The 23982-nt window shown below is 39.5% G+C and overlaps 1 protein-coding gene and 1 non-coding gene across 6 annotated transcripts; both read right to left on the bottom strand.

Annotated features, from left to right (window-relative positions):
* Positions 1–3877: 3877 nt before the first annotated feature.
* On the bottom strand, positions 3878–23495 carry KATNA1 (katanin catalytic subunit A1). 5 transcript variants are annotated; one of them, XM_052784753.1, is made up of 12 exons: positions 23379–23478; positions 19287–19351; positions 18110–18284; positions 17243–17400; positions 14751–14934; positions 13069–13190; positions 11583–11688; positions 11082–11240; positions 9823–9949; positions 8164–8298; positions 7763–7889; positions 3878–4223 (listed from the first exon to the last, which is right to left on the bottom strand). In XM_052784753.1, the coding sequence occupies exons 3-12, from the start codon at positions 18278–18280 to the stop codon at positions 4025–4027; spliced, it is 1488 nt and encodes a 495-aa protein (XP_052640713.1). In that variant the 5' UTR covers positions 18281–18284; positions 19287–19351; positions 23379–23478; the 3' UTR covers positions 3878–4024. The 5 variants fall into 5 exon arrangements, with proteins under 5 accessions (XP_052640713.1, XP_052640712.1, XP_052640714.1 ...); XM_052784752.1 differs by lacking the exon at positions 19287–19351 and having other exon boundaries at positions 23379–23495; XM_052784754.1 differs by lacking the exons at positions 19287–19351; positions 23379–23478 and adding an exon at positions 23093–23326.
* A 201-nt stretch (positions 23496–23696) lies between these two features.
* TRNAG-GCC (transfer RNA glycine (anticodon GCC)) lies at positions 23697–23767 on the bottom strand. The gene has a single exon. It is a non-coding gene; the product is annotated as a tRNA-Gly (tRNA).
* Positions 23768–23982: the final 215 nt, after the last annotated feature.

The following is a 23982-nucleotide window of genomic DNA, read 5'->3' as shown; positions in this document are numbered from 1 at the left end:
ATCTATATTTAGTTATGTAAAATAGTAGTTTGCCAAATGTGTTAGATGCAGGGTAGTATTTGTCTTTTAGCTTTTCATTGTTCTTATTTACAAAAATTGTTTGTCAGAAGAACGACTAGGAGAAAAATAAAAGAACCTTAACTACCTGGCATTAGACTGAGCACAGTTACCATTTGAGTGATCAAAATTATCCATGTTCAGCTTAAGCTTTTAGAGTGAGGGAGAAAAGCTAGGATTCCCCCCCCCCTTAAGGAAAGATTATCATAAGCTTAACGAGATCTCTAAGTTATTCAGATACTTGTCCTTACAGCTGGTCTGTGACAGGAACAGCTCAAGTTGTCTCACTAATCTGACAGCACTGCAGTGGTGGAAGAAACATTTCTAACACTGACTTGTCTTGCAAAAAAACAAAACAAAGAACACCACCTAGCAGCACAGCATGGTATACATCAGCCTGCGATTAACAGGGACACTGCTCAAACTTCCCTTTTTGTTTTAATTTTATTTTTTGTTCTAGCACCTTGTGGGTTTGTACTTTGCATTTACTTCCTCAAGCTCAGTGTCATTAGAGCATAGGAGCCCAAACGTTTGCCAGATATCCAGCTGAGTAAGGATGATAGAAGTGGGGGCTGTGTCACAACCTGCTGGGTGCTTGGGGCAGGTGTGGAGCCATGAGACACTGGAGCAGGGCAGCTACTCTGCTGGTCAGGAAGGAGTGGCAGTGACTGACAGCCCTGGAGCCCCAAGCAGTGCTTTCCAGGACCATACCACGAGAGAGCAACTGTAACGATAACATAACCGTGTAAGACAGAGGTGATGCTAGAGCTACAGGGGCATCTGAATTAAGAATTCAATTTAGTGAAAGAAAACACATGACAGAGGGGTCATCATCCATGGCTAAACAAGAAACTGCTAAGACTCTGGCGCAGGAAAGGTGACTGCACAGACAAGAGCAAGTCTTCAAACAGTTGTAGACAAACTCTTCCTCTCTGTATGTGGAAATTAACGTTCTTTCCACTTCATGAACATAGCCCAGGCCTATTTGAACATATAGTTCAAATAGAAGCGACATACAAGGCTGAAATTTAGCTGCTTTGGGGGAAAAAAGAAGAAAGTAGGATGGACATGAAACACAACAGTTCTTCCTTACTGCACAAGCACAGTATGAATTATTGTACTGCAGATGGAAATTCGGCAGCTGTTAGCATGTGCTCTTTGCATTCGTACTTTGGAAACTAAACCAAGCACCTGCACACCAACAAGAGATTTAACTCTAAACAGCTGCAACATAAATGAGTGGTTAAGCCTGAAGAAGTTTTGATACTGCTTCACAACTTGGCCGATTTCCATGAGCTAAATAATCCTCTTCTGTATTGTGTTCTAAAAAGTTACAAAGCACAAGGAAAGAAATACTACCGTCAGATGAATGAAATTAAATAAAAAACAATAGTGCAAATCTTGAACACAGTAATTGCCAGACAGTATTGCTGTGCTATGGAGCTGGAGCTATCAAGTCTTAAAAAGTTAAAGCGCTAGTGTCCTGCTTTAGCATGCACATGGTTTTCCTGAGTCATAAAAGCCTCATGCCTTTCAGAAGAGCGCTACGTTCAACTGGGACCACTCTGAACCATTTTGTAAAACAGTTAAAAACTCCTTCCCACAACTAACACAGTTATGAAAGGGCAACTGTCCTGCATGCCAGTCACAGTAGGTCTCATTTTTCCAGGATGTGAGTTGACAGGGATACAGGTGCCAGCTAGGGGAAAGAAAGGGGGTGCAGAACTAAGGAAAAAAAAAAAAAACAACAAAAGCAAACAAACAAAAAATCCACTACTACCCAAAAAAACCCACTCTGTAGGATGGCAGTAGGTTTTTAGGAAGGCAAAATCTCTTATCTCCCCACAAATTGTGCCTCACTGCAGCCCTCCTTGTTCTGTGTCACCCTCAGAATGTCTCTCTGCCTTTTACGCACACCAAGTTAAGCAGCCCTGGCCCTTCCCTCCAGAGGGGTTGGTATCATCATGTTCTGCATTCCAAAACAAAACGAACCTCTGAGATACAAATTCAGCATCTACCACTCCCCCCCCCCCCCCCCATATTACACAGGTGTTTACTCTTCATTTAGAGCAAACAGGGCTGGTTAAGCTGTAGTACTAAAGTACTGCTTTTAAAATGAAGTTTACTTTAGATGTTCTCAAAATATATCACGCTTTCAGTCTAAGTGGCCCTTTACTGGACTGCTTCCAAGGACTAAACCTTGCCTAGTTTTCCTTCTTACTCAGGTGACATATTGAGTATTTTGATTTGCTTGCAATGAATTGATTTATGAGAAGAAATCTCCTCCTGCAACATCAGTGCATAGCAGACAGCTTTACACTCATCCTAACATACAAACAGAAGCATAAGTATGAATAGAACCCACTTCTTCAAAATACTGCATCTTTTTCTTAACTCTTGACACACATGGCTATCCTTTTGAAAGGAAAGAGGTAAATTTGTTTTCCATTTTGGAGATGGAAGTCTGTAAACAGACACACTTGTATACTCACCCCAGCTTCTTCCCTTTGTTTCTGGGCTCATTATGCCAGGTCCACCCAGGGATTCAGGACCTCTCCACAATATCTGCATCTCAGTGTCTTACTACAGTGCCTCATCACTGGCACTGCTGAAAGTCCCTTTTCAGCGTGTCCAGCTGTCACTCACAACATAGTGCTGAATTTTGAGTACATAAACAAGATGTTCACGATAATGGCATTTACACAACTGTGTACTTGGGACGCATTTGCCTTCTACTCAGACTGCAACTTTTCATTATCATTTGTCCTTCCCATCTGCCTTGCAGCATCTGAAGAGACATGTGAGCAGGAATTCCACAGCCAGCTCCCTATGGCATGTATCTACCAGCTGAACCAAGTCAAGACATATTTGATTAATGAAAAAGCATGAGGTTCAGCTGTAAGCAGAACTACAGCTGCCTGCTCTGAGATGAGCTAGCAGGAAAAATAATGTGTTTCCAAAATAATAGGAGATGGACAGAAGTGATAGATGTTTTAGTTACAGTGACCAACTGTTGAGCAAAATCTCAAGTGATGACATAAATGGTCACTGTAGAACTGCTTCTACATTCCACTTGTCAAGTAATGCAAAAACAGAATTTAGATTTTACATCAATTGTAAAGTCAGGGTTATGAACAGAAAACAATTGAGCACAAACGTTAACACACACACTGCCTTACCAGAATAAATGTGCAGTGTAAGCCAGGACCCAACCTACTGGTCTAGAGGTTTGAAGCTTACAGTACCATACAGTCAAGGAAGAAAAACATATTTCAGTATTAATGCCAGAAAGCTTTTGTTTTCTCTCAGACTTACAAGGAGACTGCACACATGACTCTGCATCAGGGCTGGCTGCACCGAATTGGTTTACACTGGCTGGATGTATTTTAATATTACTTAATAGATACTGTAAGCCAGTGATGATCCTACCCCTTGCTTAAACTTCAGTTGAATCTATTGACTCTTAGTAGCGCAAGGGTTGCTGTTCTAAATCTCAACCTTTGTACAAGTTCTTTATTAATACCTTAGAAACAGTTTAAGGGTAGAATTCTCTAAGATCAGTTAGCAAAACCATCTATGTAACTATGCCCTGTTCATCCCATTTTCTAGTTCTCAGCATTCCTTACTCATTTAGCAGGGCTAGTTTGGGTTTTTTTTGGTGTAATAGCTATTTTTCAAGAGTAAACCCTCTGATGCAAGAGTTCTAGTGTTAAATTTAAGTCACTTTAAAATCTTGAAGACCAAAGCAGATCCCATCAGTATTTTTCACATTTGAGAAAAATGGGTAACTTTTGAGCTAGTTCAAGGAGAGCTAGACAGAATTTGCATTTTAAAAAAAAAAATTTATTTAGACATCTGTTGCTCTTAAATTACAAAAGTTAAAAAGAGCACGCAGTGCACTGACACACTACTTATTACTTATAAAGCTGTTTTAAGACGTAAGGTGGCTTCTTCAAGATAAGACAACTCAGCATGATCCAAATTCAACTATCCATTTCTCATATTTCTCAATGTCCGCAGCAGATACAGATTTAGAAACTTTCTTCAAAGCTATTTCAAAGTCTTCCATAGTTGTTGGCATGTGCATTTCATCTCGGGAAAGATTTCTTATTTCTTCTGGTGTCAAGCCTTCAATACGCCTTCTCATAGCCATCAATGATGCATCTCTGTTAAGGATGCAAAAGAAAAAAAACAAAGTTACTTAATACAGGACGGCAAGTTCAGTTGTTTGAAAGGCTCAACATAGCATTCCAGTTAAGCTGCTGCAGTCAAAAAGATACAACAAAGAACTGTAAACTTTTACGGTAAGATCTCCAAGTGCTTGTGCAACCTACAACACCGTGCTATCCATATTTTTCAAACATGGATTTATCCTCACTGGATCTTTGAATAGCTACTATTCACAGGCTAGGCAAAAGATGTGAAGACTAACTGGTTTATCTAATGCCACTGCATGCCTATGATGTAGCTGCTGTTTGTAGTATTTTTAAACAGGAACAAGGCAAAAGTAATGGTTTCACTCCTCCTACACGTAGAAGTGGCTGGAATGTTTTGAACGTTTCCTGGTCCAAATAGGAATCCACAGTATCTACCTCCAACCTATACTTTCACAGCTAAATGTTAAACTACAAAATTTATTCAGCCTGTAGCTCCTCAAACTTCTGGCCTCATTAAACATTAAGTGTGTCATTTTCTTGCTGCACTAAGTTTGACTGCATTTGGATTTCCAACAGTAATATCAGTAGCAGCAGGTGATGAGCTGGTGAGGGGATAAATGGGTGACACTGAAAGACTAAAGTTCCTGCTAATTTGTTGTTATATAGCTTATAATAAGAAGAAAATGCTATTTATTTTGTCTAGCAGTAAAAAAGATGGAAGGGTAATCCTGGCAATATCACAACAGTATATCATATCATATTAGTAGGTGAGAATCCAAAGAGAGAAAAAAACTTACACATTGTCTTCCAGGAGGATTTAGAAAGATGGTTTCAGCATATTCTGTTTCAGTTTCACCCCCTCCCCCTAAAGGAAACCATAACTGACAGACTTCATGAATTTACTAAATTGTTAGCAATTAGAATGCATACTGCAATAACTAGAATTTCAGAGCAACCCAAAAAAGTTGCCTAGTTGAACGCCATCTAGTCAAATACCACCATGCTTTGCTGTTATATCATAACTTGTGAACTAAAAACCAGTGTTACACAGTGGGGTGGGGGAGCATCCCATGCATCTACTTTGCCTCCAGACAGCAGTTTACAAAAAATAAAAAAACCAAAAAACAACCAAAAAAACCCAACAAAACCAACCCAACCAACCAAACAAAAAAACCCCACCATACAAGTGCAGCTGCCACCACTTACTTCTGTAAAGTCATGTTACTGACAGTCATTCCAACATCAACTCTTAGTGCTTCCTCAAGTGCACCCTTAGTGCCTGGAGACACCAAAACTATATTAAAAAAATAAGAAGCCACCCACTGGAACATGCAGCAGGGGTCAGTTCTGTTCCAAAGGCCTTTCAACCTTCACAGTCCACTCAAAACAACGATTCAAAGTCAGTTTGTACTCACACCTAATATGCAATTTAGATGCATTTTGTATTTCCTGAATGTCTTTTTAAAATAAAGTTTCACCTTCATTTTCCATGGCTATATGCTGACTGTTAGTAACTGCACCGTCATTTCTGATTGGTTTTCACTCTGGCTCAGCTAACTTTGGATTTCACCTCAAATTCTTTAAGGTAGGAGAGTAATTGAACAAACCAGAGTTCTTCATTCACTTTTTCTTAAGTTTGGCTTGTGTCATTAGTGAGGACTGTTAGTCTACAAGTTTGAACTTTACTACGCTTATGTACCGTCAGCCTGAACCATACAAAAGCACTTTTAAATCAGCCGCGTCTTTTTGTCTCAATGTAAATGAAACAATCATGTCTAAGATCTGTTTTTCCTGACACCATTAACAAAGTGTAAATACTCAGGCTAATATGCGTACTTTCTTACTAATTTCAAATCATGCACATCCAAACCCCAATTTGTCTGGATTTCTGGTTGCTGCCACTTCAGTCATCTCTAAGGAGACTGCCAGAAATGAAAGACTCGGGTGTTTCTTTGTGGTTTTGTTTTTTGAATAGTATTTTTACAATTGGACTTTGATTAAAAAATAAAAAGCAACAGTGTGTGTGCGCGTATGTATATACATATGAAATTCGCTGAAAAACATTACAAGTATTCTGACTTTTAAACAAGGATACTAGAATCCAGTATAAAATTAATTACAAATAGCAAACACCGAACAGACCGGAGGAGACAAACTGCAGCTAAAATGCACAAAGCAGCAAGCCAAATAAACTCTTTCGTACAACATGAACCTATTGGCACAAACTCCTTTCAAAGCACAACCAACACCAAAACCGAGCAAAAGAACACCACAAATTCATCTCACAAACCTACAAATGAAACAAATCTGCACAACACTGATTCTGAGCAACTAACATACCATTCTTTTCCCAGACACTGTGTAAGGTTTGTTCAGGAAATAGTACTAAGGCTCTAAACTCTTAGCTCAGACTTAAGTGACCCTTCTCACAGAGCCTTTGGTGGCAGTTTTGCATACAGGTTACTCGCATTCATCCCTGTGGCACAGCGTATCGCCCTTTCAGCTGTGCTGACAAGCATTTACAGAGCTGTATTAGGAATCAAGGCAAGGAATGGATCTGCATTTGAGGAAAGTAATGAGGACATGTTTTTAATCCAGAACAGTTCTCTTATCCTGTTCAAAGTACAGTCCCACAACAGTTGCGCTGGCACAACTTGGAGCTCAAGCCTTGCACTGCCACACTTCAGTGCTACCTCCAAAGCCTGAAAGCATAGTTACACAGGTGCTTATTAGATGACAACAGCATCTTAAGCTGTTTCGGTTCTTTGTCCCTTACTGCTGATTCCATAATTTGCCACCACTGCCAACTGTGCTACTGCAAATCTTTAGATGTAAACCAGATGAGTGATAATAGTGTCTTAAAAGATCGGTCATTTCCTTCCCTTTTCAATTTTTGAAAGAAAAGAAAAGATTAGGGGAATGGTTAGAAAGTATTTTTAGTCGATTATTTCACGAGTCTAATTTATATAATAGGCCTACAAATGATTGTATGCAAACAGTGCTGAGGAGAAGGGGAGATGGAGGAGGTAGAAAAAGTCAGCCTCATCACTAAAGCCAATGTGCTGAGTACCCAGCTCTTGTACTGTCACACAATATGGTATATCTTTTCTGTGTCACAAAAGAAAAACACTCCACATTTTTACTTTAGTTATTCTGGCCTCTGCCACTATTGCTTCTTACACATGGATGTTCTGCTAAAGTAGTATAGCCTCAGAGGAATGACTGCAACTCTACAAGTTAAAGTCTACCTTCCTGTGGATATTCCTTATGCAAGAAATTTGGTGTATATGAAAGAACATGGAATTTTACCTAAATCATAGCTTGTTTAGATCACTATGTTGCAACCGCTCTTCCTCATTATTATATGAAAATATCAAATGGAAATCTAGGTAAATATTAATGCAGTATTTCACCTTTTAGCCATACATAAAAAACAGATTACAGTCTGTTTTTATCCAACAACTTTAATCATTTAAATTAGTTACTTTACAAACAGTTTTCTCAGAGTTTGTAGCAGTCGTAACACAAATGATGCAATGTTAACATACCTGCATACGTTGGTAATGTCTGCACCTGAATAACCCTCCATTTTCTCAGCTATATTTGCAAGGTCAACATCATCAGCCAGTTCCAGCTCTCGCAGATTTATTCTTAGGAGTTCCTCTCTACCTTTTGCTAATCAAAGAATAGAAAATTGAGTCTATACAATTTGCTTTCTGAAGACAAATAATGAATTGAAGAAGGATAAGAGGGAAGAATGAGAAAAAGGACACTGTACTTGCTACAAAGGTAAGTGTTCAATGTTTAGATTTAACCTGGTCCTGAATTCATAAATGAATTTGCATACATGTATCAATTAGATTTTTAAACTAGGTGATCAAAACTAAAGGATATTGATAAAGTTTAGATTTTAGTCTTTTCAACCACTCCTCTTCCCAAGTCTTCATACCTGATGGTAAAGGAATGTAAATTCTCTTTTCTAGTCTCCGTCTTAGGGCTTCATCAATATCCCAAGGAAAATTAGTAGCAGCAAGTACCATGACCATCTTGGAAGGATCATCATTTTCAGTAGCCCCTCCAACACCTGCATTAGAGAAGAGAGGAAGTAAAATGTACGTATATTTTGTGAAATTTCCTGTAACGAGAGAAGAATATCCACAATTCTATAATATTAACGCAGCTACTCTATTGCACTCTAGTGAGTCCAAGTGCAACAGAATCACTAAGTGCAATAGAGTTCAGTTTTTCATCTATATGGCAGCCTCCAAGCAAAAATGGAGACTTGGTTTTTAAATAGGAGTGGTGGCATGGGCCACTGCTCAGATCAGAAAGTTCCTCTCTATCATGGCTGGAACGGTTTTATGGCAGAGTTGTTTGTACTTCTGCCATTACAGTGTTTGAATTTTCACATCAATGTCCTGTAACAGCATGTGAAAAAAATCAAAACAACGCCCCAAAACCATCACCACACCAAAACCCACACACCTCCCCCTCTGCAACAGTATTCACTAACAGCCACGCAATAGCAGCATTACTCCTCTACAAAGTTTCTTCACTTCTGAATTCAGGCCAAATATTTCACATGCGCAGGTGGATTCTTGCAAACTGCTGAAGTGAATGTTTAAATTTGGTGGACTGAATCACAACTTCTCAGTGGCAGAGAGAACACCTCAGTCTTTAAAGTACTATGAAACTGCTGCTATATGAAGATGTTAATTTCATTAAACTTGCTACTCTCTGCATTTACTGTTTTTGCTTTTAATCATAGGATTGGGCTGTGGAATAGCCACTGTACGTAGTCTGCCTGAAAATTTGCATACAAAACACCATTTATGAACACTCAGGTAAAAGGACTTCAAATAGTTGTTACTAATAAAATTAGCTTATGTACATACTTGAGTTATGAGAACAGTATTACAGCTGTGCTGCTATTTAAAAATCAAACATAAAAGGGTATCAACATCAGAGAACCAGAAATAAATATACAAATATTCTGACTCATGGAATTCTATCACAAATTAGTCCATAGATTAGCACTTTTCAGTTGCTCCTTTCCTTCTCTCTGCTCACCAGAGTATAAAAAGGATGCTTCTATAGCAATTTTGCACAGTGTTACCTACTTTTAAACTTTATTGATTTGTGAAATATTAACCAAATAGCTGTGATGAACTCAGTGTTTTAAAAAGAAAACTCTCCCAACCACTTCTGAAGTTAAGTGTCATGACTGCCTTTGAAGTTCAAATTGGAACCAGCGACAGTTCTTTTGAACCACTTTTTACTTGGTTTTGGAGAAGTGAGATACTAGGTAAAGATTGAGAGGAGCAATTAATACTTTTTTTTCTTCTGCAGTTTCGAAATCTTGTATTTTCCACTGAATCTTCATTATTCTGGGTCAGTAATATAAGGTCATTGCTCAGATGCTAAAATACTGTTAAATAATTGGCAACTTTTTTCCTTCCACACTGACAATTGGAATAGTGCACTTGTATCTTTTTACCCCAATTTTATGTAAGGCTTTCAAACAAACTGCTTCTGAAGAATGAAGTTTTGACACCCCCCCCCTCAAGTTTCCTCCAGTCCAGCACTTCCCAGTGATCAGGTTACTTACCATCCATTTGAACTAGCAGTTCTGCCTTGACACGTCGGCTAGCTTCATGCTCCTCTGAAGTTCCCCTGCGACTACAGATAGAGTCTATCTCATCAATAAATATAGTTGTCGGGGCATAAAATCGAGCCTAAAGAAAGCAGAAGATAAAACAGAAACTAAATGGCAGTCTACTCGCATTTAAGAAATAGCAGCATATTCAGAGCTGAGTAATTACACGTTTACCCCAATGAATCAGCTCGTAAATATCAAAAAATACCTAACCTTCCCTCTCTTTGACCATTGCACACAACTACAGACCAGCTGTGCATTCATTAATAACATTTGAGCAGAACAGTTTTTGGCAAAGTCCTATAATTGTTAGGGGTATAAACAAATGTTTAATAAGCTAAAGGCAGTTTTACACATCTGGAATAACATTTATAACTGTGAAAGTCATCACAGAATGCTTGAGTAAGGACTCAGTTAAAGCTAGGACGAACATTAAGCTAGGACACCATGATATGGAACCTGTCCAAGAGACAGGTCAACTGCAAAATAACTCTAACCTTTCTGAAAAAAAGAGAGGTCAAAGACGAGGATCTGCGATAATAAAAGCTATTGTCCTACAGTAGTTGAGATGCTGTCCATTGTGTATATGCATTTTTGATTAATAGGCATGGTATCAACTAATTTAATATGGTCAAACTATATTGTAAAAGAGATCTTTTATTTCCTGACTTTTCTGACTACTGCAATTGCAACTCTGCTGCCCTCTTCAGTACTGGGCACCCTCGCAAACACTGCATGTAAGACATGAAAAAAAAGACTACATATTCTGAGCCAATTTCAAGTGTTATGTGCTCTAAAGACAACCACAATTTGGAAGTCCACTTATTTTAAGCACAAACAAAAAAACAACCACAAGAACAACAAAAACCACACACAGCCTAAGGAGCGTTCTCACCCAGAAAGCAATTAGATTCCACCTCCAGTTTTACATTCAAGTATGTTCTACAGCACTCATCAGCTTATAGCAAGCTACCTCTAATGTAACAATCTAACCCTGAAAATAAAGACAACCTAATTTTTCAGTTTTTATAAAGCTATTTAGGAATAATCAGATCTTCAATGTACATGGCCAAATCAGAAGGTCCTAAAGCATTTGAAGGTTGGAGAGCTGTTTATGTATGCTACGAGTTCTAAACCTGGGCAAGGTTTCACTATTCCAGAAGTAATTCTATTTCATTATCTCACTACTTAAGTTCAGAAACTTCAATCACCATTTCAAACAGCAGACGAACAAGTTTCTCAGATTCTCCTCTGTATTTTGAAGTTAGTGTGGAAGAAGAAACATTGAAAAAAGTAGTCTTGCATTCAGTGGCTACAGCTTTTGCCAGGAGGGTCTTTCCAGTACCAGGAGGACCAACCATCAGCACGCCCTATTAAAATGAAAAAGACCTACTTTTAGGACAGGAATCAAAACACAGACAATTTCACAGTTTGTTTAGTAGTATAATATTAAAACACTAAATGTAAACTTTCCCTTGAAAAGTTATTCAAAGCTAAGTAATTAATTACTATTGCTTCCTTGCAACAATATAGCTGAAGACAGTGTATTTATCTGGCTGACATCTTTATTTTGTTAGTACTATTTACCATAAATTTTGTTACTAAAAAGTGGTTAGAATTTATGTAAACTATAAACCACCTGTAATTTCTTGTTCTGCCAAGATCTAAACTCAGAATCCTACTTATGATCACAGGATCAGATTTTTTCATACCTTCCATGGTCTTCTAATTCCCTTAAAAAACTCTGGCATCCACATTGGTAAAACTACAGCTTCCTTAAGCAGCTTTTTGGCTTCTACTAAATCAGCAATGTCATCCCTGACAAGAAAGAGAAAGTTGTTTGACAGATTCAGACAGACTGCAAAAGAATCAGTCTACAGCTCAAAGCAACATGCAGTTAAACTTATAGTTATGTAACAGCTCTTCCATAATGCAGGAAAATAAGTTGGATTTATTTATGTTCTAGCGGCAAAACCCTACAACTACAGCTGACATCCGGCTAGTAGACTCCAGCTGGATGCAAAAGCAAGGAGAGACACATAAACTGTTTCACTAGAGCATCGTTGCTCTTATTCACAGGAAGAATAAGCAGAATAAGGCAACTTGGTTAAACTTATGCTAGTTACAGATGATGCTTTTTTCTTTTGCTCAGAGGTTGGCTGTCCCTGAAACCTGAATACCATCTTTCATCGTTACAAGAACAATTTACTGAAGACTAGTAAATGGAGCTGAATTAAAAAGAATTCTTAGACTTCTTTTTCAGAGTTACAAATGTATTAATTCTTAGACACCTTATAGGCTGGTCTTATTTTCTTGAGGGTAACTCACAGGGCATTCCACTTATCAGCATGTGCCCAATAATATTTTTGTTTCAAAACATATCTATATGGAGAATTAGTTCAAATCTGACGTTCTAATTTAAGATTCAATATAAAAACTGAAACATACATTTACATATTAAACTGAAAAATACATGACAGTTGCACGCAAAGTTGTTTGTGGGATTGTTAAGGTTTTTTTTAAAGCCTACTTTACTTGCCAGAAGATTTTTGCTCATTTAATCCTCACAAAACCACCTAAGCCTGGAAACATCTGGAACGCAAAACAACCTTTGTATAAGGTTTAATATTTAACACATTTATGTAAAGGTACTGTCACATGGTTGTATTTTATACTGGCGGTCACCTCACATCCAGCAAGATTTCAAAGGGTTCCTATATTGACATAACTTCTTTGTTAATTGTTTTTCTATCTTGGTATGCCCCTGGGTAGTGAAACAGGTTTTTAAATGAAGAGACACTGGCAGACGCTAGAATCTTACACATTGCAAAATAGTATCTCAAAAAACTGATTTCAGGACTCTTAAAAAAGTTTGAGAAGCTTTGTATGGTCAGGTTGGATAGGGCTTTGAGCAGCCTGATCTAGGGAAAGATGCCCCTGCCCATGGCAAGGTGTTGGACTAGCTGATCTTTAAAGGTCCCTTCCGACCCAAACTATTCTATGAACCTATGGGTGGAAAAAAAAGTTCTAAAAATATTCAACTATGCAAGAAGTTTAGTTGCCTATTTAATGAGTAAAGAAAACCTGTAGGTACTTTTTATACGTCAGCATATGCTAAAACTCTTAATTCTTGTCATATTGTATAAGAGGAAAAAGAAACAACCACTCAGAAAGACTGGCAGCAGTATTCAAACTTACCATCGAATGTTGGGATTCTGAGAAATTATATCTCTTTCCAAAGCTTCTACTAAATCTTTATCATATCCAGTACTATCAAATTTCTTTGGTTCAGACTCTGAAATCTCAGATGTGGATTTGTTCTACATATAAAGGATATAACAATGTAAATACGTAACAACGGTTATGCTATTAACGGATTTTTATAACAAGTCCACAATAGCATCACATTTCTAGAAGATGGCAACATAAACCAGCATTAAAATTATGAAGCATCCATATTCCTGCTGCACTGCAGGATCTATGTTGTTCACCCAAACTTCTGTACTGCCCTGGTCCCACTGCCTTCTCCCCAAAGCCAGCATATTGTACTGATGCAGTTTCTCTGCTTTAGTAGATAATCAAAACTGCATACACCTATCCCAGCATAACAGTGTTCGCCTCTTCTCCCAGAGAAATCCAAAACTGAGACAGTAGCTGGGTAGCAGGAATTATGCATGAGACCGGATCAGAAAGTGTCACACTGAACTAGAGTATCTCAAATCCTAAAGTGTCATAAATATGCCATATATATGCAACACACAAAAAAATTAAGCAGGACTTCCATATATAGGATGAGCAAAAGTGATCTGCAGGAAGACCATGGAAGTAAAAAAGAGCTAATTAACTGCTAGAGAAGCATGGACAAGAACAGCAGAGAAGCAGCTCTGCAGTAGAGCAGAAGCAAAGAACCTACACAGTTGAAAGGGCTCAAACAGCAAAGACCATGCAACTGAAAGGAAATAAAATGCACCAGACATACCCTGGTTTTTATACACTTAACAGCAAGCACTAGTGATGACAGAACAACTGTAAAAAAGAAAAAAGACCTATCCTGTCTCTGTGTGTGTATACCCTTAGTGGGAGAGAATTATCACTCAAAGACAATGTAATTTAGCTCCTAATAAAAGTAGTAGCTTACATAGCTAAACAATTCCACCCTTGTAGTTTATACTATTTCCACAGGCCATGACACCTTGCCACAACATAAGGTTGCTGAAGCTAACAAACTATTACATGGATATTTGATTTATTGTGACTCTGGAAAACTACAAACTTAGTGTCTTCAGTATGATGTCTTACTCTGGTCATGTGAATTTATGGAGACCAGAGCACAAACAAAAATTAAAGCACTCTGACTGCAAAGAATAGATCATAGATCATTCTCTCTCATGAAGTATGTTGGGTTTTTGTTTGTTTTGAACTGAAAAGAGTCTGGTCCTAATACCAGATCTCAACAACAACAAAAAGTAAAAGTCTCCCTTTAAGATTAAATAAATCTTGAAATGCTTTGGAACAGGCGAGTCAATCTCAGTCTAAAATACATGAAATCAATTAAAGAACCCACAAGGACATCCCATTTGAATGAGCTCCATCAGGCTCAGTTTCAGTAATTCAGTGGTATAATTTTAAACAACTATCTCTCAGTTGCAGTGAACAAGCCCACATTTACCAGATCACTTCCTCCAAATGCGGGTTTGTTTTTTTTAATTAATCCGTAACCAAGAATGTCCATAAAGCAAAGATAACTTAAGGTGAGATTCAAATCAGCATGCCGACTTGAACAGAAGAAACATTTTATAGGCATCTAATTTTATAATAGGCTCAGCATTAAGAAAGCAAAACTGAGTTTCTCAACTTCATGAAGTTATTTGCAAGCTTACCTTTTCCTCTTTTCCTTTATTTTGCTGATCCTTTTTTTCCCGGCTGCGGACTGCCTTCCCTTTATCATTGGGATTTCGAGAGGATGGACGGTGAGGGCCTCTGACAGCTGCACTTATACGATTATTGTGACCTCTGCAATCGCTGCACTGAGCAGACTGACGTTTTCTGGGTCCTGGCGAAGGTCTAATTAGTTGTAACATATGCAAAAAGCCTCAGTGTAAAGTCACTGGTGAGCACTACATAGCCAAATCAAGTGGTTACAAACTGAAAAGCCATTTTGCTCAAGACAAAAAACTGTATGTCAGAAACATGACAGACATTTTTAGATAGTCACTAAAAATCCATTTTCCCTCTGCCACAAGCTCGGGGCTCATTTGCTTAAAACAAGCTCCTTGCTTTGTATATTTCATAAATAAAAGTAACCCCTAGTATTATGGAGCTTAGGAAAAAAATAAAAAAAACCCCCATACATTTTTGCCTTAACATAGTGGTCCTCACTCTCCTACCCACAGAAATTTAAAGGTTTCTTCGGAATGACAGTTTTATTTTCACTTCCTTTCATTTTCACTTCTTGGGAGAGAAAACACGTATGCGAGGCCTCCAGTTGTTTGAAACTACACTACTTTTAGAAGTACATATGAATACCAATCATGATACTGGTTTATTATGTATTTCTTTTTTAAAATTCAGTTTCTTCCCCATACAAATCCATTACCCTCACAGATAAACTTTTTCCATGGACCTTCCTAAAATTCCAGCATTAATAAGCTATTTAAGTTCAGGGATATTTCTAGAGAACAGAAAATGGAAGACACTGATTTGGAGAGCATTTACTTGAACTAGAAGATGTGTTCTGACACATCATTCAAGATATATCAGGATCCAGTACCTTCATAAAAGTTGTCTTTAATTGACTCACAGCAACAAATTTGTCAGAACTGTACATATCTCTTCAGGGTGAAATGCATATTAGGCAACATGAATATGCTAATGAGAAGATCATAAGTGTTAAAGTCTTTTCACTCTCCAAATGGAGTACCTACCAACCTATACTTTTATTTATGAACACCTAGCCACCTCTGAATTCCACCCCAAAGCTCAAAATAAAGGAATGGTGTTATTACATGTCTCATTTCCACCTAAATTTGTGAGTTCTGCTATCTCAGTATAGGAATTTACTGTGGCTGTTCTAATGCAACACAGCCCAAGTTTTCACTGTGGCTTTTTCATATTACCACAACTCAGTACTTCACCAGCTAGCAAGATAAATGGAACAGAAACAGTTCTCTCAAGTCTTTCCCTTTTTTTTGTGTATCTCTTCTCTAGAAAGCTTCAAAACATTAGGAAAGTTCTACTTCCCAGACTCTATTCTTCCAGAAGGGTTGAATGAAATCAGCCAGCAGCGTTTCAAAGTTACTAAATGAGATAAACAGGAACAGTGTGACCACACAAGACCCCTTTCTTTCAGAAGGCAGGTTTAAAATAAATCGATTAAAAAAACCCCAAACATAAAAACGTACCCATAAAGACTGAAGTTATCCATCTGCAAGAAACAGCATGTAAGTTCAAAGCCTCAAAGAACAGTTTGACAGCACAGCTAAGCTGACCTAATAGTCACTTTCTGTCAAAATGCAGTTCTCTCTCTGCTTTGCATGCACTCCTGTTCCCTCCTTCATGCTACCACTGGCATGTGTTAGAACCTCCAATTAACCAGTTCAGAGAGCTAATCTCAGGAAAAAAAACAACAAAAGCCAAACAAACTAAAAGCCAGACAAAAAACCACTAGCCCCACAAAACAGTGTCTTTTTTTGCCAGTTTAGCATCCTGGACCAGCTTATCAACACCAACAAAGTCAAAAGTGAAAAAAACCCCAAACCTCAGGGAACTGTGGAGGGTAGGACTACCCTTTCAGCAGCAGTTACGTTGTCAAACCACACCGCAAGGCCTTGGTTTCAGTCACTAATCCAGCATAATTCAAAACTACATCTGAAATAAACAGGCTTGCCTGCAGCTGCTTGTTCCCACCCCTTCCCTTGAGCTTATGTTAGACTAACTGACCAGTTCCTGAAGGAGATCAGGAAGCCACCTTGCTACACAAAAGGAACTGAGCTTGGACAGATTTTACTGTTACTCTGATAATACATCTTCCTCCTTTTCATATCAGCTACATGCAGAATCATTTTAAAGTTGATTAAAAGATCAATTCAGGAATAGAGTTGAGCTTCCATGGAATGACAAGTTTATCTTGAGTCGGGGGTCGGGGGGAAAAGCTTGACATTAGTCAAGCCTATATAAGATAAAATCCCCAGAAGTTTCCCAGCTGAAGTAGGCTGCCTCAAAATAGCACCGCCTTCACCACAAATGGCGGCAAGCTGCTGGTGTAAATGTTACACATCTAAGTTCTAGAACGGAAATTACACAGGAACAGATTGAAGTCAAAGCACACTTTGCGCTGATAAACATTCATTTAGATCTTCAGGTTTCCTCTTACCTACGTTCAGCAGGTACTGGCAAAGACCAGACTTCTGCATCATGAGCTGGTAATTCTTGTTGTGAAGCTTTCAATGGAGTACTGTCTAATTTAAAACTCTCTAGTGTTTTCATTATATCTTTCACATGCTTAGCTTCCACACTTATCTCCTGCCAAACCTGATTAAAAAAAAAGTAGATTAAGCACATTGCGAATAAGTTGATAACAGTCCTCTGTTCAAGCCCATGTAATGCCTGGATGGATTCCACAAGGTCTCACAAGCTACTTGATTCTACTTCAATAGAAAAGAATAACACAGATCAGATATTAAGAAGGTTTTTCTGCCTTCCTCAGCACATTTAAAGAAGAAACAAATAGATTTTGGATTTAAAACCAAAGAGACTTTCAACAAATTTTGCATATGAAACAAGTATGACAGAAAAGAATACAACTTAATAGATTGAATGTCAATGAAAAAAATGATGGTTTGTGTTAAGGATAAATTAACGTGGTAGCCACAACTCAGTTTCTATTAAGTATCTAAGTCACACTACTAAAACTTTGAGAGGGAAATAAGACCATTCAAAATGATACCAGTCTAAAAAACTTCAGCATAACAGGGTCTCTCATCGGCAAGGAGCTGACAAGCCAGACAGTGCACTGGCTCCCCAGGGCTGTGTTCCACTGCCTGTTTTGTCCTTATCAGAGCCAGAAGTCATAAAGAAGGCTTATTTAAGCCTATATAATAAAAAAGCGCCTATATGTAACAGCTCTGCAGTTTATCAGAGAATGGTGTAAGTATTTTTATACTGTCGTTTACCATAAGATAGGCAATTTTCACCACTTTTATGCTTTTCCCTCAAAATGTCCCAGAAAAGTACTATTTACCTGTTGCCATTTCTGTTGCAGATATGTATCTCTGACAGAGTAGAGGTACTTATTCATTTGGTCAAGAACTCCCTGGTAGTAGACCATCGCAGAGTCATAATTTCCCAGTAAGGCATATTCACGGGCCAGCTTTACATTCTCACTGATCATAACAAGGCTCATGTTCAGCATGAAGCTGAAAAAAATAGGAAATATTAAGGAAAAAAAAAAATAATCCCAGGACGAGAACAAATTTTTGCAACTATTTTCATACGCTCATTACCTCATTCGGCATATCAAAATATAGAAGCTAGAAATATACTCGTTAGAAGAAGGTCCTAGAACAAATGTCATCCATACAAAAAGATAACTGTTTCTCTATTACTAGAAATTAAACTCTTCACAGAATTATTTCACGTGATGAAGATTCTGTTGAAAAGCATATACAAGATAGGCAGATTTAAATGCACTGTTGCAAGCCACAATTGCACTCTCTTTCCCTCTTTATCATATTGTAAGATAAATTGGTATTTTACTGCTAGCACTACAACATCATCCATACTATAATGGCCTGTGGTTTAAAAAAAAAAAACTCCAACAAACAATAAACGAAAGCCCTGCCAGATGCATTAACTTCTGTTAGTTTTTTTGCCTTATTCCACACATACAAGTTTAACAGTCTGATTTTGCCTTGTGGAGAACACCATTTTTCCATTTGTTTGATTTTACAACTCTTCAGTTTTATTTAATGTTTCCTTGAAACAAATATCCTCCTTCCATGCCTAGCTTGCACCTTCCTATCACCTTCATTTTTACACTTAAAAAGGAACTCTTGAAAAATGTTGAGGTTGCTAAGTTATCACTGAGAGGTAAGGAAAGGCCAGAATTAGACATTTAGTGTGTAGCTACCCACTCTATTTAACATATTGTTCAAACCATGCTACTTTTCCCCACCAGTGGGTTTTTTGGTTGGTTTTTTTTTTTGGAGCAAACATCATGGACTGTGACCACTTCCACTTTGCAGCATTAGCAGAATCTGTGCTTTTAGATTAGAATAGCACAGAACTATTATTTATACAAATACAGTAGTAAGTAGAAGCAGTAGACTTATTCTTTACAGTCACCACTGTCCACAGAGCAGTCATCCTATGTTCTTATCCATTACTTATACATCCCATCCCCTTCTTGTCTAAGATACCTGCACCGTGTCGTCTTTTCCTGTCTCTTGCACACCAAGAACTTCCCCACTCTCCTCCTAATTTCCTAGAACCAAGCACAGAAAACATTAAAGTAAGCAAATAAACATGCCTGCAAGAGAGTTGTCTTGCTCTTATTTCAGTACCTGTACCCACTATCAGTAAGATGCAATTGCAGACAAGCAATTACGCCTAAGCCCTGGGATGAAGCATACTTGATACAGATCAACTATTTAAAGAATGTAAGAGGTACTAAACTCACATGCGCAATAAACAGATTTAAGACTGAACACATTTCAAGACCAGGTCAGGGTCAGATTCGGACACATTATCAGAGGTTTCAGAAGCCACACTTTGCACAGACCAGACAATGTACTGCTGAAACATTAGCTCCCCATTGTAAAGAGGAGCTGCTAAGTACAAATCAAACATTTTAAGACTTCCGCTCCTTTTTCTGTCCCCTTCCCAAGTAGCTTTATGCACAGACACACAGCTGATCCATTCCTGAGACAACACCCTCTTCTTTTTGCTTCCTTCCTCTTCTTTCCCCAGTTTCCCTTGAAGCAGATAGCTGCTGTGAAAAGTTCCAGCCCAATCAGCAAAACTCTGGCAGCAGTGGAGCTGAAGAAAGGCCTCTGACAGCCCGCACCCATCCACGCAGAAGGGACCCGTGGGGCTGACTCTGGAAACGTGCCATCATAAGAACCTACGCTATATAATCTCACTCTGGCCAGAGACTTGCTGAGCTGGCCATGTCTACAAGCTGATATAGTTAATGTGACCAGCAACTACAAAGACTACCATATCCCAGGCTAATTAGGCTTTGGAGACACAGTTTGACTTAGGAGTTTTGTTGGGTTTTACCTCAGGAGCAAGAGCCTGAAGGTGTTTGTCAACTTCTGTATGGATCATCACACAGATATTACCAAAGTTTTCCCTGCTATATTTAGGAGCAAGCTTTTCCACTCCTGCTCATCCTACCAGATACACCTGTTTGCCTGTCCTGAGAATTCAAACTGATGACTAACACTACTGAAATCACAAGTTGAGCAAGATGCTAATAAACATTTTAAAAATCAAGTAATAGCAAGTTACTAAACCCAAACTAGGCTTTCAAACACAGAGAGAAGTCATAGATAACTTTTTTTACATTGAATGCTGTAGAGCGATCCAAGCAGAACAGCAATTCTGTTTAAATATCCAGGGGGGGGAAAAAAAGCTTGTAAGAGTAGTTTTCATCTGGAAATGTGAAAATAGCGAGAATCAAAAAAAAACCCCAAAACCTAAAAAGGCTAAGTCAGAAAGATATGAAAGCGTGGGACCAAAATGACAGTATTGCACGTAACAAAAGAGTAAATGTGATTTTCAGGTGAGAGAAGACAGAGAAAGGAAGGACAGAAAGGAGAAACAGACACATAAGAAGAATGAATTAACATCTCCTATGGCGGGGGAGGGAACAAGATGCTTACTTAAGTTTATAATGCTTCCAACATAACCAAAAGTAGTAATTCCATTGAAAACCCATGAATGTATCCGTTTCATCAGTGGTACTGAAAATGCAAGAGAATTTAGTTTAAACTAGAAAACCACTTTAATTTGTTGCTTCAAGTTGAGTCACAAGAGCAGAAGAGCTTGAAGTGGCTTCCAAATACAAGGCTCTTGTGTACAAGTGGGGCAGAAAAAGCTGCTCGTTCTGCTTATGTCTGGACATGTCACTGCTGCTGCCACTTGAATACAGGCAGTATCAGAGCTGGCACACTAATGTGACTCTATAGGCTTACTGCACCTGTAACTGAAGATGCTGAAGCAGTTCTAAAACAGGGAAAAAAACTGAGTTAGAGTACTAATCTGAAACCAGATTAAAGTTTGCAGCAGAAAGTCATAGTAGACTGTGGCAGCTCAGAGTAGGGTGTAAGATACATAAGGGAGAGGTGTGAGAGTATGCACAAATCCAGAGTTAAACCAGACCTGAAGCAATTAAAAAAAAAAACCCACAAAACTAATCCTGCACCACTTAAGAATTTTTGAAGTGTTTACAAATACCTAGTACTATCACATAACAGGATGTCAAAGCAGCAAGGCTGCACTTATCAGTGCCCAATGAAGTTATCTATGTTCCAACAGCAACTGAAACAGTAATGAGCTCATAAAGTTTACAGGATATAAGGAAAATAACCTAAGCATTTTGTCTTGCAGGTTTAATTCTACACTGTGTAGAAACACACACTTCACAATAAGAATACTCACTCTCTACACTAGCTGTGAGTATATATGGTTCCCTGAAATTAACACAACAGAAACCCATCAAATTAACCCATCTCTAGTAAGAGAATACATTTGATCATTTGCTCCAAGCATCTAAAATACTTATAGAGTTTGGAACAGCCCAGAGCAGTGGGGGTTGAAACCTAACAAAGGTTCAAGATACCTACAGCTTTTGAAAATGAGGTTTTGGAACTTATTTTTATATTTTATTTTAAAGATAACAGCCTGACCATCATCAAGAAAACACTGGGGACACATCATGTTTTCCACAATGACTTTAAGGAATTATCATAAGGAACACCTATAAGTAATTTCTGCTCACATTCATACATTAGAATTTGGGAAGCTGAAACTGAACACAGTACCAATCCTGTTTCACAAAGAAATCCCCCACAACTTTAAAAAATGAAGGAAGAGATTGATATGCAGATATTGGGAGAGAAGATTAAAGTCAGGGTCTATAAGTTACTATGAGGAACCCATCAGCTACTCTGCTGACTCAGAGAACAGCACAAGCCATACAAGGAAAATATGTCCAAAGAGTCCTTCAGTCCAGCCTTAATGTTCGGTCTAAGCCAGAGCCTGAATTTTGGCAGAGCGTACATGTTTCCATTATTTCAGCCGGCTATACAGGCTCTGACATCAAAGCAACCATAAAATTCAGAAAGTTCTCTCAGGAAGCCAGAAGAGAAAAAAAACGCCAAAGTGATCGCTTTCAGGAATCAATTTTTACTGATGACATGATGGCCTGCATCACCTCAGAGCTCCCTTCCAGCTTTAATACTCTTCTTCATAACATCCGCTCCTAGCAACATTTGGTATCAACAAGCGATTGTGTTAATTACTTGGGAAACAGAAGAGTTGCCAGACTTACTGGATACTAAACAAACTGGTTCTCATATACTTATTTTATTTAACAGTAACGGTAATGAAAGAAAAACGACCAGCAACCACAAACATAAGCATACTTAGCTGTTTGTGCAAAAAAAAAAAAAAAATCATTAGATAGAGATACACTGTTGGCAGATGACTTTATGTTTTCAAGGCTAAGCCTTTCAAAAGACTTAAAAAAAAATATTACTTACTCCCCATTTCATGGGAGCTGGCATTCTTTTAGATGGTCAATATTAAATTAGAAAAGTTCTCAGAAAATTTAGAAGGGGTCTGCAGCAGAATGGATATCTGGAATTGATGCCTGCTGCTTCTCTCTGGAGAGAAAACTAGAATAATTGCAAAAACCTTACTTCATTAAGGAAAAAAAAAAAAGTAGAGGAGGGAGGGAGAAGTACGAACCAAAGCTCAGAGTTTGAACGAGTGCCACCGGTGCCATAACAGAGCAGCCCACCTCACCCGACTCCCCGGGGGCAGGGTGCTGAGCTGCCGCGCACCTGCAGGCAGTCGCCTGTCGACGACTTTAGGGACGCCACGGCGATGCCCCGTGCGGCTCCGAGCACGTGTAAGCTACAGCAGTGTCATAAGACCGACGAGCACGGTGTAATGGTCACGGGTGAAACGACGGCAACGACCGCGGCGACTCACTCACCGAAGCACCGCCCGGTCCCTGGGCCGCGGGACAGAGGAGCCGAAACCCTCCTCCCGCCGGGGCGGTGAGGTGCCCGGCTTCCCTCAGGGCGGCCCAGGCCACGCGGGGAGTGGCCGTCGCCCCTCGCCTCCAGCGGGCAGCTCCTCGCCTCAGGCCGAGCAGGGGCAGCGCATGGCCCCCGGGAGGCGGGGACGGGCGCCCCGCAACGGCCACAGCGGCGGCCAGGGGCGAGCAACCAGGCCACCACGAGGAAGGAAAACGCGGCGGGTCTCTCTCGCTCACTTACTCCGCTCCAGAGCTCGGCCCCCACGGCGGCAGCAGCTCCCAGCACCCGCGACCCCTCCGCTTCTTCCTCCTCCAGCTGCGCTAACCCCACCCCCGGCCCTGCCCGCCTCCTCCTCCTCCGCCGCCTCCTCCCGCCGCCGCCGGCAGTTTGAAGGCAAATCCGGCTGCGTCACTTCCAGCCCGGCGAGGCGGCGGTGTGGGTAAAGGTCCGCCTCAGACGGGCCGACAACACGTTGGTGTCTGTTTGAGCATTATTACTGACCGCGATGAGTTTTTTTGTTAAAGTGGGGAATTAAAAAAAAAAAACCAAACCGGTACCTGCATTGGCCGGGAATCGAACCCGGGCCTCCCGCGTGGCAGGCGAGAATTCTACCACTGAACCACCAATGCTAGTACAATGAAACTTTCCCGCCTCCTTCAGTTGAAGGTGACAAGAGCGGACTGCGCCTGCGCCGCCGCGGGCTTTCAAACGGTCGCGGCGGGGCGGGCCCGCCCCGCCGCGACCGTTTGAAAGCCCGCGGCGGCGGTTGAGAATTCCAAAATGGATCACCCTTCTTCCCTTTGCAGGTGGCTAACGGATGCCGTACTTCCACCCCCCCCCAACC

Source organism: Harpia harpyja, chromosome 4 (assembly GCF_026419915.1).
Source record: "Harpia harpyja isolate bHarHar1 chromosome 4, bHarHar1 primary haplotype, whole genome shotgun sequence".
Taxonomy (NCBI): Eukaryota; Metazoa; Chordata; class Aves; order Accipitriformes; family Accipitridae; genus Harpia; species Harpia harpyja.
Note: the sequence above shows the minus strand (reverse complement) of the source record. Positions and strands in the feature narration are given on the sequence as shown.

Coding starts and splice junctions, on each gene's coding strand:
- KATNA1 (XM_052784752.1), bottom strand. CDS start 18,280: ATGCTGAACATGAGCCTTGTTATGATCAGTGAGAATGTAAAGCTGGCC. Junction 13,191..14,750: donor ATAAAGGAAAAGAGGAAAAG/GTAAGCTTGCAA, acceptor CTTTATATGTAG/AACAAATCCACATCTGAGAT. Junction 8,299..9,822: donor ACTGCTAGTTCAAATGGATG/GTAAGTAACCTG, acceptor TCTCTAATGCAG/GTGTTGGAGGGGCTACTGAA.